This window comes from Ammospiza nelsoni, chromosome 25, assembly GCF_027579445.1.
Source record: "Ammospiza nelsoni isolate bAmmNel1 chromosome 25, bAmmNel1.pri, whole genome shotgun sequence".
In the NCBI taxonomy this organism is placed as follows: domain Eukaryota; kingdom Metazoa; phylum Chordata; class Aves; order Passeriformes; family Passerellidae; genus Ammospiza; species Ammospiza nelsoni.
The window spans coordinates 2,410,164-2,426,686 of record NC_080657.1 but is presented as its reverse complement, the minus strand read 5'-3'; the positions used below and the strand labels follow the sequence as shown (position 1 = coordinate 2,426,686).

The 16,523-nt window shown below is 47.4% G+C and overlaps 1 protein-coding gene across 1 annotated transcript in view; it reads left to right on the top strand.

Moving 5' to 3' along the window:
* CSMD2 (CUB and Sushi multiple domains 2) overlaps window positions 1-16,523 on the top strand; it is a 234,388-nt gene that overhangs the window by 185,726 nt on the left and 32,139 nt on the right. Inside the window, exons 37-48 of the mRNA XM_059488507.1 lie at window positions 2,036-2,140; window positions 5,239-5,357; window positions 6,441-6,510; window positions 8,383-8,499; window positions 9,470-9,679; window positions 10,520-10,708; window positions 11,858-12,035; window positions 12,748-12,893; window positions 13,735-13,815; window positions 13,903-14,016; window positions 15,162-15,350; window positions 16,099-16,245. Coding sequence (XP_059344490.1) covers window positions 2,036-2,140; window positions 5,239-5,357; window positions 6,441-6,510; window positions 8,383-8,499; window positions 9,470-9,679; window positions 10,520-10,708; window positions 11,858-12,035; window positions 12,748-12,893; window positions 13,735-13,815; window positions 13,903-14,016; window positions 15,162-15,350; window positions 16,099-16,245 — 1,665 coding nt within the window. The remainder of the gene's footprint in view (window positions 1-2,035; window positions 2,141-5,238; window positions 5,358-6,440; window positions 6,511-8,382; window positions 8,500-9,469; window positions 9,680-10,519; window positions 10,709-11,857; window positions 12,036-12,747; window positions 12,894-13,734; window positions 13,816-13,902; window positions 14,017-15,161; window positions 15,351-16,098; window positions 16,246-16,523) is intronic.

The following is a 16,523-nucleotide window of genomic DNA, read 5'->3' as shown; positions in this document are numbered from 1 at the left end:
GTTTTATTCCTGGAAATGGGAATTCCCTCAGCTCTGCTGGGATGTGAGGCCACCACACCTGGCAGGGTGACCTGACCTTGTTGTCCCCAGAATGGGTGAAGGGCTGCAAAACAAACTCTTATTTTTCCTTGGAATTTTTGTATTTCCTTTGGAATCTTTATATTTTTCCTTGAATTGTGGCTTTTAGCAGAGCAGACTCCAGGAGCTTTGAGAGCCTTTCAAATTCAGCACCACTGGCAGAACAATGGCCCAAAACCTCATTTATTTAACAAATGTGCCCAAAATGCCATGAGCTAGGCAGGAGAAGGGTCTGGGATGGAGCTGCCTTGTCCTGCTGCTGCAGCAGCTTCCAGGGGATGAAGGAATTCCGAATTTTCCCAAATTTTCCCGAATTTTCCCAGACCTGTGCTCCACCCACGCTGTTTCCCATCCCTTGGTGCTTTTTGTCTGTCGGTGGCCAAGCTCCACAGGCTGAAATCCAGGAAAGGATTTCAGGAAAGGCCCTGGGTATTTCTCAATTGGCCTCGTTAGAAAGAACCTGATAATTTTAAAAGTTTAATAGGAAATGTAATATCAAATATTAAAATAATATTTTATATCATTGTTTTATTATAATGTATTTCATATATTATAATAAAATATATCGTATATAATATATAATATTTAATATATAATATATAATATATTATATATAATATATAATATATTATATATAATATATAATATATTATATATAATATATAATATATAATATATAATATATAATATATAATATATAATATATAATGTATAATATGTAATGTATAATACATTATATATATTATGTGTTATATATTAATAATATATAATAGTAATATATTATGGGTAATGTATAATATCTATGATTATATAATATATTATTATATTATCTATTAATAATATATAATAATATGTTTATTATTATTTAAAATATGTTTTTAGAAATCATAAGAATAGTAATAAGATGGTTAAAAAAATAGTAATACAATTAGAGTGATAATAATTTGGACAATTTGGATTAGGACAATATGAGACAATACAAACAAAGAGTTAAGGACAGTCTGGGTACCTTTTTCTGAGCAGCATAAACTCGAAAAAGGACCCACATTAACAGAGGATTAAGCCTTAAAAACAATAACCTGTTGCATATTCATACACTTCATCCATGATGCATAAATTCCATTCAAACACAGGATTCTGTCTGGTCAGTGCCAACTTCTTCCTCTGAATCCTGATGGTGCCTTCAAGCCTGAGCAAGGCAGGAAGAAGTTCATTTCTTCTGATAATGGAGCAATAAATTCTCTTTCTCTGAAAGATTCAGGTGTCCTGTGGCTGCAAGTCCTTTCTTTAAAAAAATATCTTACATACCGTAGTTTCTATTTTAACATTTTGTTATAACCTGAAACTATATTTAGCACACTACTTAAGAGAATTCATCCAGCATCACTTTCTAACACATCCCATATAACATCAATTTGAATATTTGCCAAAAGCCAATCATAAAATACGAATTTTTCACAGGGAGATGGAGCCCATGGGTCTGTGTGTGGCTGGAGCAGAGCAGCCCAGAGAATTATGGAATATCCCCTGTCACTGTCACATTTTCTGAAAAATCCCTTTGCCCAGGATTTTTCTCCTGGGAAGCTGAGAAGCCTCAGAGAAAAAAGGAAAACAATAATTATCTCATTTGTTTCTCCTGTGTTTTGCTGCTTTGGAATGTGGTTTGGACATTCTTTATCCAACTGTTTGATTTCATGCGAATTGTTTTTACTTAATGACCAGTCATGGTTAGGCTGTGTCAGGGCTCTGTTAAACCTTTCATGTTAAACCTTTCTCTATTCTTTAGTATAAATATAGCATTTATTTCTATATTTAGCACCCTACTTAAGAGAATTAATCCAGCATCACTTTCTAACACATCCCCTATAACATCCATTTGAATATTTGCCAAAAGCCAATCATCAAACAGGCATTTCTCACACTCCCCCCTGCTTTTGTGCTCCTCTTGTTTTGCCAGGAACCACAGTGCCTGCGCTGCTCAACAGCACTTCAAACCAGCTCTATCTGCATTTCTATTCCGACATCAGCGTCTCTGCCGCCGGCTTTCACCTGGAATACAAAAGTAAGAGCAGCTCCAGCCTTGATCCCGCAGCTCCTGCCAGATGGGGAGGTGCCTGCAGGGCTGGGGAAGTGGGGGAAGGAGCTGCTGTGGCTCCCTGCTCTCAGGGAGGGAGTGATAAATAGAGGAAAGATGGAACAGAGGGGTGGGATGAGCCTGGTGGCAGCTTTTTGTGGCACAAAGGGTTAAAAAATCCGTGGGCGCAAGGCTGGGATCTGGGTTTGGGGAGTGCTGCTTGCCAGGGACTTCCAGCTCTTGGCATTCCCTGATGGAACCAGCAGGTCTGGAGATGTCCTCGTCTCAAAAATCCTGGCTGGAAGGGTCCTCAGAGGTCATCCCCTGAGGAAAGCAGGGTCAGAACGGAGATAAAACTCAATTTGAGCATTTTGATGGAGCCTGAGCTTGGAAAAACTGCAGGGATGGGGCTGCACAAAGAGCTTGGGCAGGCTCTGCTCACAGCTGAGGGCTGAACTCCATGTTATCAGTGTTATCAGTGTTATCAGGGTGGGTTTTCTGCAGTATTTTAGTGGGTGTTGGGGATGTTCCCCTCCCTCACTGCTGGATGTGCTCCTGTCCCCACAGCCCCAGCACCCTGAGCTGCCCTGGGCACATTCCTGGATCCAGGAATTCCTGTGCTGTGTGCTCAGAGCCCTGCACAGGAGCATTCCCAAGGTGGTTGATCCATCCTCCTTGTCCAAGGGCACCTTGGCACAACCTCTGGAAGCTCTGAGGTGGTGTGGGCACCCCTCCTTTACAAAAACACCTTAAAAACATCTTTAATGTCCCCTCCAACTCAAATTCTGTGGTGGGGTGGAGCACCTGAATGGGTTCCTGGTTAGGGATGATCCCAACACCTCCTGGAATGGCAGCATTTTGCTCCCAGCAAGGCTCATGCCAGGTTTTTTTGGGAATACAGACCCCAGCACGTGGCTAAATGTGATCCTAGCCAGAGAATGTGTTTTCAAAAAGAAATCCCCAGTGGTGAGAGAACAAACCTGAGTGAGGCAGGGAAGAGAATCCTTTGGGAAATCACTGTCAGGTGTGGATGGGGATGACAAAAACTCATTTTCCCCTGGGTTTGTGTTTGATTCCTGATGTCTGATCAGGAGAGGTGCAGCAGCCCAGCTGCAGGGGAGGTGGGGGTGCCTGTTATTTTGGATAACACTGGCAGAGAATTATGGAATGTCCTGAGCTGGAAGGATCCACCAGCATCATCCAGTCCAACCCTGGCCCAAAAATCCCACCCTGTCCAAACCTTCTCGAAGCTCTTGGGATTGTTCCCATTCCCTGGGGAGCCTGGAGGAAAAACCTTTCCCTAAATCCAACCTAAACATTTTGGGGTTATCCTGCAGAGCCAGGAGTGGGGTGGATGATCCAGGAAGTCCAAAACTTCCTGGAGTTTTTGGGAATGTTCCCATTCCCTGGGGAGCCTGGGGAGAAGAGCATTTCCCTAAATCCATCCTAAACATTTTGGGGTTGGTTATCCTGCAGAGCCAGGAGTGGGTGGATGATCCTTGCAGGTCCCAGCTCAGGATGTTCCATGATTTTTCCCAGCTCTGCTGCTGGTGAGGGTGAGCCTGGGCTGGTGGGAGGGAGTTGGGTGATTTAGGAGCCTTCCCACCCCAACCAGTGTGAGATTCCCTGCAATGGCACAGCTGGGGCTGCTTTAGAGCCAAGCAGCACTAAAACCTTCCAGGATTTGCTGCCTTTACTCACTGAAACCCTGTCCATTATTGAATCCAGCAGGATTACAGCCACCACAGGATTGGGAGAGAATAAATGTGCCCAGCCTGTGCTCTGGGAGCTGCAGGAATCCTCTGGCTGTGACTCTGTTTCTTCTCCAGCTCTATTCCAGTCGATAAATCCTTTGAGCACCCTCCTGCAAAAATCATGGCCAGGTTTTTCATGAGCCTGGGGATTATCAGCCCTGTCTGTTTCCTTGGCTGAGGAAATTAATAGGTGTTGATTTTCAGGGCAGCTGGAAATAATGTGATTTCTGCTCTGTTTGTACAATTGGAATCTCCCAGCTCTGAGTCCTGGGTTAGGTTTTTTTGTGTTTTTTCTGGGAGGAAGTTGGGAGAGATGAGCTCAAACAGGGGAGGAAAACTCAGGTTTCTCCCTCACTGTGGCACTCAGGCTGAGCTCTTACCTCTGCATGCTCCAAAGGCAGGAGCAATTTGGGACTGAGTGAAAGGCACTGATGTGAAGGAGAAGTTATTTAAAGCCATTTTCCCTGCTGCCTCGCTGAAGGTCAAGCAGCACATCCAGGAGCAGGGAGGGAAGCGTGACTGGGCTTTGGGACGAGACTCAGCCTCTCCTTGCTCCTTTTCTCTTTTATTTTCCCCCTGCCTGGGGCTCTGTGGGGAGCAGGAGCCCTTGCAGGGATGCAGGAGGTTTTGATGGAGAGGAGCCTGCAGGATTCATTTTATCTCCCTGAGATGTGCAGAGGGGAGATGGGAGATGGATGGAGAGGAGAAAATGTGGGAAATGGAGAGAAAAAAATGTGGGAAAAGGAGAGAGATGTGGGTTATGGAAGGAAAAGAAGGGAAGGGAAGGGAAGGGAAGGGAAGGGAAGGGAAGGGAAGGGAAGGGAAGGGAAGGGAAGGGAAGGGAAGGGAAGGAAAGGAAAGGAAAGGAAAGGAAAGGAAAGGAAAGGAAAGGAAAGGAAAGGAAAGGAAAGGAAAGGAAAGGAAAGGAAAGGAAAGGAAAGGAAAGGAAAGGAAAGGAAAGGAAAGGAAAGGAAAGGAAAGGAAAGGAAAGGAAAGGAAAGGAAAGGAAAGGAAAGGAAGATGAGAGGGAAAGAGAAGGAATAGGAAAGGAGAAACGAAAGGAGAAAGGAAGAAGGGAAGGGAAGGAGAGCCCATCACCTCTCATGAGATGTTACAGGTTGTTAGTTGGGTTTGCAGCAGGATATTTCCAGCTGTAAATGTGGGGATGGAAATGGGCTGTCCCTGGAGAATCCATAATAAACAGAATTCCCCCACCAGAGTATGCGGTGGCAAACGGGAGCAGGATAGAACACAAAGCGTGTTCCCATCCCTGCAGCCCCCAGCACAGCCCCAGCCCCACTCCCTGAGCTCCCGTTTCCCTTCTCCCCACAGCCGTGGGTCTCTCCAGCTGCCCGGAGCCCGCAGTTCCCGGCAATGGGCTGAAGATCGGCGAGCGCTACCTGGTGAACGACGTGGTGTCCTTCCAGTGCGAGCCGGGCTACGCCCTGCAGGTACAGCCACAGCCCCCTGCTTCTCCAGACCCTGCACTGCCCCACAGTGGGACCCTGAACTCCTTATAAAGAGTTTTAGCAAGGTCTCCTCACAGCTCGGTCACACAGAACAATCCTTTTCCTCTCCTCAGTCCCAGAGAACGATCAATTTCCAGCCCCAGAACCAAGGACACCGCTGCAGCCTCAGCCCCAAAAAGTGCAAACAGGGAATGGAGGGGAGCAACCTGGGAGGGTGGGACTGCAGAACCTGCAGCTGGAATTGGACAGTTAACCCCATATGGAAGTGGACCAAAATTTATAAAAGTGTGAAAATTTGTGACTCAGGGTCCATCTTGGATCTCCTGAGTCCATCTCCAGCCTTGTGCTGCCCAAGGTGTCTCCTGTAAAAACCTTCTAATAAATCCCTCCTTTATTCCTGTAACTCTGTTCCAGGTCCTTGAGCATTACCAGAAGGATTCCTGCTTTTCTGCGTTCCCTATATTCTTTACACATCTATTTCTACCTCTGTTGTAATATTTGTGGTCAGTCCCAGTATTTTTCCCTGCCTTTTCCCAAGGCAGAAAGACAAACCACATTCCAGAGCTCCAGGCTGGGGGTCCCAGGTTCCTGTTCTTCCTTGGCTCTTCCAAGATTGTAACCAGCTCTTGGAGACACAAAGTTTAGTCCCTGATGAGGGAGAGGATTCAGAGATGGTTGAATTACCTCGCTATTTATGATTATTTTTGTCAATTATGCTAATTTGCTAAATTTGTACAACTGTATTCACTCCCCCCTTAGAGGAGTGGGCATTTATGGACGTTTTTCCATATCTTCCTCCAATAATGACCAGCCTTTAGATGACCTCCTACACCAATATTATCTCCAGAGATAATCCCCAAGTGTGAAAGATCATCTCCAAATCCAGTTGTTTCATTCCTACATTCTTTAAAGCATCATTTTTCTGGTACCCCACATGCAACAGGCATCTTCCTCTGGATCAGATCCATCTTGCAGGGAATTTTTTCCTTCCAGGACAGGGAGGGGCTCTCTCCCTTTGTTTTCCATCCACCTCCCAAACCCCTGTTTTGTTTTCCATCCCTGCAGGGCCACTCTCACATCTCCTGCATGCCGGGCACGGTGCGCCGCTGGAATTACCCTCCACCCCTCTGCATTGGTAAGGAATCAACTTCTTTCTACCTGGCTGATATTTATAACACTTCCCTAAAATAAAACAAGGAGCTGATTTAGAGAAATTTCAGGTTGGTTCTGCAAGTGTGAGGAAGCATTGGGTTGCCAGGGAAATTGTGCACGAGAAGTCCCCGTGGGGTGCCTGGAGTGCTTTGGTTTGGATGTTACAGATGTGGCTCTAGCACAAAATGTGAAACACAGAATTATCCCCCATTCAGAAGGGAAAACCTCCAATTTCCTCGTGCTGGATGCAGGCTGGTTTTATGGCTTGAGGATTTATTTTTTCCATCTGAAGCGTGGTTTATTTTTGTGGAATGTGTTTGATACCACCAAAGCTGCTGCTTTCACTGGGACCTGGTCTCTCCCAGCATCCCAACTTGCTGTGGCCACTCTGCTGTCCACAGGTCACTTGTCCAGGTCACTGTTTACCCTCAGATCTGTTCAGATGTTCAGGCCTGGACATTCCATTTTCCCTGTGCAAGAGGTCTGGAGGTGAATGGAACTTGCAGGAGGTTTTTAAAAATTATTTTCAGTCATTTGCTTTTAGCAAATGTAGATGTTTAATATTCATATTGCACATTTTGCAGCTCTGAGAGAGACATTTATGCATTTAATAGCTTTAGTTAACAGTTATTTTGGGCTCCTGCTGTTCCAGCTTACATCATTTGGCTTTAAAGTAATTATAAGAGCCAACAGTTCTTTTATCTGATGATCTGCAGGCCAGGAATAAATGGAGAGATATTTCCAGGAGAATGACTGAGCTAAAGGGCCCATTCCCTTGGGAGCTGCTCTGAATGGAAGCAGAAGTCCTTGGGCTCAGCTGGGAGATCCCAGCATGGAGGAGGATCCCAAAAGCTGCCAAACCACAAGTTTTGTTCTTTGAATCAGCACCAGTCTCCCAACCCAGAAGGATTTTGGCTGTCCCTCTCTTATCCCCTCCTTGGGAAAGGTCAGGCAGCTGCAGAGAGGCAGAAAAACATCTGGAGCCACCCCTGGAGGAGTGAGTGTCACCTTTGTGGGTGTGACAGTGCTGGGGCTCTGCCCTGTGCCCACCAGAGCCCCTGCTCCAAGCACAGTTTGATTTTCTCCTGGCCTGCTTCCTGCGGCTGCTGGGCACCTAAATAATTCAGCAGCAGTTCTATTAAAGAGCCATTAGGAGGGAAAAGAAAGAGAAATCTTCTGGGAGAAACCTCGTTAGGAGCAGGTCTGGGCTAATGAGATATTGGACAAAGAGCCTGTGCCTGGCTGTGACAGCGAGTTAGAGAACACCTGGCTGGATTCAGCTGGGTGCTGCTGCTGGGACCACGTGGAGGTCATCCAGATAAGTGTGAGGAGGTGCTGTCAGTGCTGCAATTTCATGTGATGCCTTTTGTAAACATATTTTTGTGCTGTCGTGGCTGGCAGTGGGCTGCAGGCAGCGAGCAAACACTCCGTGCTGGATTTATCAGTGACAGACTGCCCAGAGATTGGCAGGGGAATGGAGAAGCTGTAACTGGGGTCAGAATAGCATCACTCAGCTTCTTCACAGTCATTCTTTGAGCTGGTGAAGATGTCAAGCAAGTGCTGGTGCCTGGTTTGATGCAATGTCTGTGGGCAGAGCAGGTGTCCATCCCCTCTGTCACTGCTCACATCTGGCTTTCCCTTTCTGGTGGCCCAAACTGGATCCCTGGGCTCAGTCTTCATCTCCCAAGGGCAGGAGAAAGGCACATCCATTCCTGATGTGGCCCTGGAAGCTTGGTGCTGGTTCCTTTTTATCAGCTGAGTCGTTAATTCCTTCATTTCCCATGGCCCTCACCCAGACAAGCCCCTCAGGGATCCTGTCACTGGATCCTGACCATGAACCCTGTTGTTCTTCCAGCCCAGTGTGGAGGAACAGCAGAAGAGATGGAAGGAGTGCTCCTGAGCCCAGGATTCCCGGGAAATTACCCCAGCAACCTGGACTGCACGTGGAGGATCCTGCTGCCTGTGGGGTTTGGTGAGAGAGATGGGTTTGGGTTGGTGCCATCACAGAAGAGGGGCTGAAAAATCAGAGAATCCCTGACTGGTTTGGATTGGGAAGAACCTCAAGATCATCTCATTCCACCCCCTGCCAGGGGAACTATCCCAAAGTGCTCCAAGCCCCCTCCAACCTGGCCTGGGGATCCAGGGGCAGCCACAGCTTCTCTGGGCACCCTAAACCAGGACTTCCCCACCTTCCCAGGGAGGAATTCCTTCCTAAGCTCCACTCCAAAGCTCCTCTGAGTCAGTTTGAAGGCACTCTGTGTCCCCAGGGCAGTTAAAGTCCTGCTGAGTGTCCAGGGTGTCCTGGGCTGTGCAGGTGGGCAGTGCTGGGGTTGGAGCTAGGGTTGGTATTGGGATTGAAACAAGGGTTAGAGCTGGGGTTGGAGCTGATGTTGGGGTTGGGGTTGGAGCTGGGATTGGAGCTGGGAATGATGTTGGGATTGAAACTAGGGTAAGAGCTGGGGTTGGTGCTGATGTGGGGGTTGGAGCTCGGTTTAAAGCTGGGGTTGGGACCAGGGTTGGTACTGCTGTTGGAGCTGGGGTTAGTAATGATGTTGATGCTGGTGTTGGAGCTGGGTTTGGTATTGGGATTGGAGCCAGGGTTGATGCTGATGTTGGGGTTGGTTCTGCTATTGGAGCTGGGGTTAGTGCTGATGTTGGTGCTGGGGTTGGAGCTGGGTTTGGTATTGGGATTGGAGCCAGGGTCAGTGCTGATTTTTGGGTTGGGATTGGAGCTGGGTTTGGTATTGGGATTGGAACCAGGGTTGATGATGTTGGGGTTGGTGCTGGTGTTGGAGTTGGAGTTAGTCTGATGTTGGAGCTGGGTTTAGTATTGAGATTGGAACTGAGGTTAGTGCTGATGTGAGTGCTGCTGTTGGAACTGGTGCCGGTGCAAAACCTCAGCTGCAATTTTAGAGCCCAACTCCTCCTCCCCCCCTCTGCAGGTGCCCACATCCAGTTCCTGAACTTCTCCACGGAGCCCAACCACGACTTTGTGGAGATCCGGAACGGGCCCTACGACACCAGCAGCGTCATCGGGCGCTTCAGCGGCGCCGAGCTGCCCGGCTCGCTGCTCTCCACCTCCCACGAGACCACCGTCTACTTCCACAGCGACCACTCCCAGAACAAACCCGGCTTCAAGCTGGAGTACCAGGGTGAGCAGGGACAGCCCTGCCCCGGGGGCGGCGGTTCTTGAGTTGACTCCGTGGTGGTTGAGTTAATTCTGTGGTTTTTGAGTTGACTCCATGGTTGTTGAGTTAGCTCCATGGTTGTTGAGTTAATTCCATTAATTCTGTGGTTATTGAGCCCATTCCATGGTTGTTGAGTTAACTCTGTGGTTGTTGAGTTGAGTTAATTCCGTGGTTGTTGAGTTGAGTTAATTCTGTGATTGTTGAGTTAACTCCGTGTTTGTTAACTCCGTGGTTGTTGATTTAATTCAGTGGTTGTTGAGTTAACTCCATGGTTATTGGGTTAATTCTGTGGTTGTTGATTTAATTCCATGGTTGTTGAGTTAATTCAGTGGTTATTGAGTTAACTCCATGGTTGTTGAGGTAACTCCATGGTTGTTGAGTTAATTCAGTGGTTGTTGAGGTAACTCCATGGTTGTTGAGGTAACTCCATGGTTGTTGAGTTAACTCCATGGTTGTTGAGGTAATTCTATGATTGTTGAGTTATTCTGTGGTTGTTGAGTTAACTCTGTGATCATTGAGTTAACTCTGTGGTTGTTGAGTTAATTTAGTGGTTATTAAGTTAACTCCATGGTTGTTGAGTTAACTCTGTGGTTGCTGAGTTAAATCAATGGTTGTTGAGTTAACTCCATGGTTGTTGACGCCAAACCTCCCTGGGCACCCCCTTCCAACCCTTTCCATGGAGAAATTCCTCCTGAACTCCATCCTGCCCCTCCCCTGGCACAGCTTGAGGCCGTTTCTCATTGCCCTGTCCCTTTTTCCCTGGGAAATAAAACACAAACACAAATCCCCATTGTGTTTCCCCAGCCTACGAGCTGCAGGAATGCCCCGACCCGGAGCCCTTTGCCAACGGCGTGGTGAGAGGAGCTGGCTACAACGTCGGCCAGTCCATCTCCTTCGAGTGCCTGCCTGGCTACCAGCTCATCGGGCACCCCGTGCTCACCTGCCAGCACGGCACCAACAGGAACTGGGACCACCCCCTGCCCAGGTGTGAAGGTACGGCCTGGGCTCACCTGGGCACCTTGGGATGGGCTGGGAGCAAAGGTGTGGCTGGGAATGAGCTCTTGGAGGGACCCATGAGGTGTTTTGGTGACTATTTGGGGTGTTTCAGCAGCTTCTGAGAGGGGTTTGAGTCTTGAGCACCAACGGGAACTGGGACCACCCCCTGGCCAGGTGTGAAGGTACAGCCTGGGCTCACCTGGGCACGGCACTTCAGCTCCTTGGGATGGGCTGGGTTTGCTCTGGGAGCAAAGGTGTGGCTGGGAATGAGCTCTTGGAGGGAATTGTGGTCTCCATGAGGTGTTTTAGTGAATATTTGGGGTGTTTCGAGGGGTTTGAGTCTTGTGGTGTGGGTAAGGAGAATTTGTGTCTCTCACCTTCCTGCTGGAGCTGTTATTGCTGTGTGGCACAGTCCAGGGGCCTTGGAGTGATAATTCCTTGCTGCTTTATTCCCTCAACAACATCCCAGCTTCCATTGGTTTAGCTCTGATAAATAAAAACAATCACTGATAAAAGAGTCTTGCAGCTCTGAGGACTCTGTGTGTGTCCCTGTCTGTCTCCTTCATGGGCATCTCCAGGTGGGAGATCCTCAGGAATATTCCAAGGTGGTTTTTTTTTTTCTGAAAACTGTGCTCAGAGGACTCTGCAGGCTGAAGATTCACAATCCAGGCATCCAAACTCATCCAAATTCTCTTTTCCAACCCCCCATGGCTGTTTCAGCCTTTCACCCCTCAGGCTGCTGGCCGGAATTCTGTGGGATTTGCTTCCATAAGGGTTTCAGGTGAACCTTTGAGAAGTTCAGGGCTGCTTATTGAAGATTTCCCAGCCCATTTCCCAGGAGCACTGACCTTTATCCCAGCTCTGGCTCTGCAGGAGCTGTGCAAGGAGGGAGAGAGGTGATATTTGCCCTCTTGTAAGTCCTTGAACCCCAGAGAACACAAAGAGCTGAATCCTCAGCTGCTCTTTCAATGCTTGCAGCAGAGAGGAGTTATTTCAGGCAAGTTAGGACAAAATCTGGGTTTTTCTATATGCAGAATTGTTACTTTTGTACCAAAAAAAAAAAAAAAAAGTAATAAAAATGGGATATAAGGATGTTTAAGGGGATGTTTCCTCACGGGATTTGTGTTTCTCTCTGCTCCCCTGCAGTGCCTTGTGGGGGCAATGTCACAGCCCAGAATGGGACAGTTTACTCTCCTGGCTTCCCCAACCAGTACCCAAATTCCCAGGATTGCACCTGGCTGCTGACAGTGCCCGTGGGATACGGGATCCACCTGAACTTCACCCTGCTGCAGACAGAGCCCTACAACGACTTCATCACTGTCTGGTGGGTGCAGGGGGTCACTCCAAGGACTCATTTTGGGAAATAATCCTGCCTTTGAAACAGCAGCAACTGAGAATGGGACCCCTGGGATCCCCTTTGCAGGCTGGGAGCTTCTGGTGTTTTGGAGAAAAGAAGAGAAATTAAAAATTTTTTTGAGCTTTCTTTCAATATGAATAAATAAAAATATTATTTATAATGATAATCTCCATTATTTATTTAGAATGGAGATTATCAGCTTCAGGTAGCCACTCTGATTAAAGGGTTTGTGACCAAAGTTTGAGCTTGTAGCACTCAAAGTCTGACCTTCAGAATATCCCCTGGTATTATTTATTAAGAATGGAGATTATCAACTTCAGGTAGCCAGGGGAGCTCTGATTAAAGAGTTTGTGACCAAAGTTTGAGCTTGTAGCACTCAAAAGTCTGACCTTCACAATATCCCCTGGTATTCTGGAGGGGATATTCAGAATCCATGATTTGCTGGGCAAACAGGGAGTGAAATTCCTTTGGGAAATAATTCCTAATTCCTCAGTTTTTGAGGTTAAAAAAGAAATTTGTGTTTCTGATTGCCCAGCTGGGAGTAAGGAGAAGTTGTAGGGTTTAAATTGGAGCAGGGGTTGTGAAATGTGGATGCGGGGAAGGGAAAGGAAAGCCTAGGTTGGGTTCCTAGGCTTAAATCCTTGGAAAAATCAATTTTTCCTTGTGTTCCTGCCATCAGGGATGGGCCCCAGCAAACAGCCCCACAGCTGGGGGTGTTCACAGGCAACTCAGCCAAGAAATCTGCCCAGAGCTCCTCCAACCAGGTCCTGCTGAAATTCCACAGCGACGGCGCCAACGGGGGCATCTTCGCCATCTACTTCTATGGTCTGAGCTGCTGCTTCCCTTGGGGGAAAATGTTGGGAATATTGGGGAATAGATCTGGGAAAATGCAAAAAAAATACCCTTTTACCCCAAGTTTTCCACATTTTTTTCAGCCCAGTTTTTTTTAATGAAGTTTTTCAGGCTGGGTTTCCCAAGGAAGTTTTTCAGATGAGTTTTTCTCCACAAAGTTTATCAAATCAGGTTTTTTCCAGGAAGTTTTTCAGCTCAGATTTTTCCCTCGAAGTTTATCAAACCAAGTTTTTTCTAGGAAGTTTTTCAGCCCAGTTTCTTTTTCCATAAAATTTTTCAAACCAATTTTTTTCCAGGAAGTTTTTCAGCCCAGTTTTTTCCCCCAAACTTTATCAAACCAAGTTTTTTTCCAGGAGGTTTTTCAGCCCATTTTTTTCCACAAAATCTTTCAAACCAGTTTTTTCTAGAAAGTTTTTAGTCTAGGAATTTCCTTGTGGAAAAGGAGGAATTTCCTGGTGGAAAGGGAAGGATTTTCCTTGGAGAGAGGGAGGAGTTTCCTTGTGGGGAGGGAGGAATTTCCTTGTGGAAAATGAAGATTTTCCTAGTAGAAAAGGAGAATTTCCTTGTGGGGAAAGAGGAATTTCCTAATGGAAAAAGCAGAATTTCCTGGTGGAAAGACAGGAATTTCCTGGTGGAGAGGGAGGAATTTCCTCATGGAAAAGGAAGAATTTCCTTGTGGTGAGGGAGGAATATCCTGATGGAGAGGGAGGAATTTCCTGGTGGAAAGGGAGGAATTTCCTTGTGGAAAGGGAGGAATTTCCCTGCTTCCATCGTGGCTGCCCTCAGGATGTTCTGCTCCTCCCTTGCTTTCCAGCTTTCCAGCTTTTCCGCTGCCAGCCTCCCACCATGGTTCCCAACGCCGAGATCATCACAGAAAACGAGGAGTTCAACATTGGTAAAGCCTTCCCTCATCCTCCTCATCCTCATTCCCCTTTTTTAATTGCATTTCCCCCTCCCATCCCTGTTTTCCATCCCTTCCCAGGTGACATCGTCAGGTACCGCTGCCTCCCTGGCTTCACCCTGATCGGGAACGAAATCCTCACCTGCAAACTGGGCACCCACCTGCAGTTTGAGGGACCCCCACCCACCTGTGAAGGTAAAACTTCCACAAATCCCACATTTCCCTGCTCAGGGAAGGAGCTGGGGGAGGTTTTTTGGCACATTTTTCATCCTTGGGGTTCGTTTTCCCATTTTTAGGAGTGTGGGATTTTTGGGAGGAGGGAGTGAGATCCTCCCTGAGCAGGAATTGGAGTTCTCATGTCCCAGTTTGGGATCCCAGTTTGGGATTCTTTGAGCCCCAGGGATCAAGGCATTGGGAATGGTTTGTTGGCTGCTTTTTGCTCCTTTCTTGGAGTGTGACAATTGGTGGGATTTGTGGGATTTTGGAAGGAGGGAGGGAGACCCTCCCTGAGCAGAAATTGGAGTTCTCATGCCCCAGTTAACAGTTCCATGGGACATGAGCTGTGGTTTGTTCCAGCAAAGTTTTCAGGTATTCCTGGAGAGGTTTTTGTGCCTCAGGAGAATTCTGCTCATTTTGGGAGAGGTCAAGGCATTGGGAATGGTTTGTTGGCTTTGCTGCTTTTTGCTCCCTTCTTGGAATGTGACAGTTGTTGGGATTTGTGGGATTCTGGGATTCTTTGAGCTCCAGGGTCAAGGTATTGGGAATTATTTATTGGCTTTGCTGCTTTTTGCTCCTTTCTTGGAGTGTGACAATTGTTGGGGTTTGTGAGATTTTGGGAGGAGGGAGTGAGACCCTCCCTGAGCAGGAATTGGAGTTCTCATGTCCAGTTTGGGATCCCGTTTTGGGATTCTTAGAGCCCCAGGGATCAAGGCAGTGGGAATGGTTTGTTGGCTTTGCTGCTTCTTGTTCCTGTGGCAAAATTGTTGGGATTTGTGGGATTTTGGGATTCTTTGAGCCCCAGGGATCAAGGCATTGGGAATGGTGTGTTGGATGCTTTTTGCTCCTTTCTTTCAGTGTGACAGTTTGTGGGATTTGTGGGATATGGGGATTCTTTGAGCCCCAGGGATCAAAGCAGTGGGAATGGTTAGTTGGCTTTGCTGCTTTTTGCTCCTTTCCTTAAGTGTGACAGTTTTTGGGATTTGGGGATTCTTTGAGCCCCAGGGATCAGGGAGTGCAGGGGTCGTGCTCTGCCTTGAGCTGGCTCATCAGGACAGACCTTGTGCTTCCATCCTTCCTCTGAAAAATGTTCATTCCCACTGAATGTCCATCTCCATCCCCAGTGCACTGCCCCATGAACCAGCTGATGACGGATTCCACCGGGGTGATCCTGAGCCAGAGCTTCCTGGGCAGTTACCCCCACTTCCAGACCTGCTCCTGGGTGGTGAAGGTGGAGCCAGGCTACAACATCTCCCTCACCATCGAGTACTTCCTCAGCGAGAAGCAGTTCGATGAGTTTGAAATCTTTGATGGTGAGAGATTCCCCCCTCTGCCCTGCCTCCCATCCCAAACCTTCCTGGGCTTCTATGATCCCAACCAGTCAAGGGGGAAGGAGCATTCCAGGGCCAGCTTCCCACCTGGAACCTCCTGTTGGCCTTCCAGAAAGCTCCTCACTGATTCCTGGCATAAGGAAACAGCTACAATTTGATTTTTTGGGATGGATCTGAAGGATTTTTCCAAGAGGCAGGAGTTGGGTGTGATGGTGTTCACAGGGATCCCAGGATGAGGGAAGAGATGAGGATCTGACTCCATGTTTCAGAAGGCTGATTTATTATTTTATTATATATATTATATTAAAGAATCCTATACTAAGCTATACTAAAGAATACAGAAAGGATACTTACAAGCTAAAAAGATAATAATGAAAACTCGTGACTCTTTCCAGAGTCCTGACACAGCTTGGCTCTGGTTGGCCAAAAAGTGAAAACAACTCACAGCAGATATCAATGAAACAATCACCTGTGGGTAAACAATCTCCAAACACATTCCAGATGAGCAAAACACAGGAGAAGCAAATGAAATAAGAATTGTTTTCCTTTTTAAACACATTCCAATGGAGCAAAACACAGGCGAAGCAAATCAGAGAATTATTATTTTCCTTTTTCTCTGAGGCTTCTCAGCTTCCCAGGAGAAAAATCCTGGGGCAAAGGGATTTTTCAAAAAAAAATGTGAATGCCACACTGTGACTTGTCCCTTCTCCCTGTCCCCTGTTCCTGGCAGGTCCCTCAGGGCAGAGCCCCCTGCTGCTGTCCCTCAGTGGGAATTACTCAGCCCCTCTGACCGTCACCAGCAGCGGGAACAGCGTTTTCCTGCGCTGGTCCTCCGACCATGCCTACAACAGGAAAGGCTTCAAAATCCGCTACTCTGGTGAGTCCCAGCTGCCTCTGCCAGCAGCAGGAGCAGCTCCAGAGCCAGGAGGATCCATGGCATTCCTGCAGAGATCCAGCTGGCAGGGCAGGAGCTGCCAAGGCAGGGAAGGCACAAAGCCGGGTGTGTTCCAAGCTGGGGATGTTGGAAAGGCAGGGTCTGTCCAGGAGAAACCTTGGAGCTTTGGCTCGGTCTCAACCAATCTGTAACAATCAGGATTGTGGGATCACAGTCAGGAGAAATTCCAGGGAGAAACCTTGGAGCTTTGGCTCAGTTCC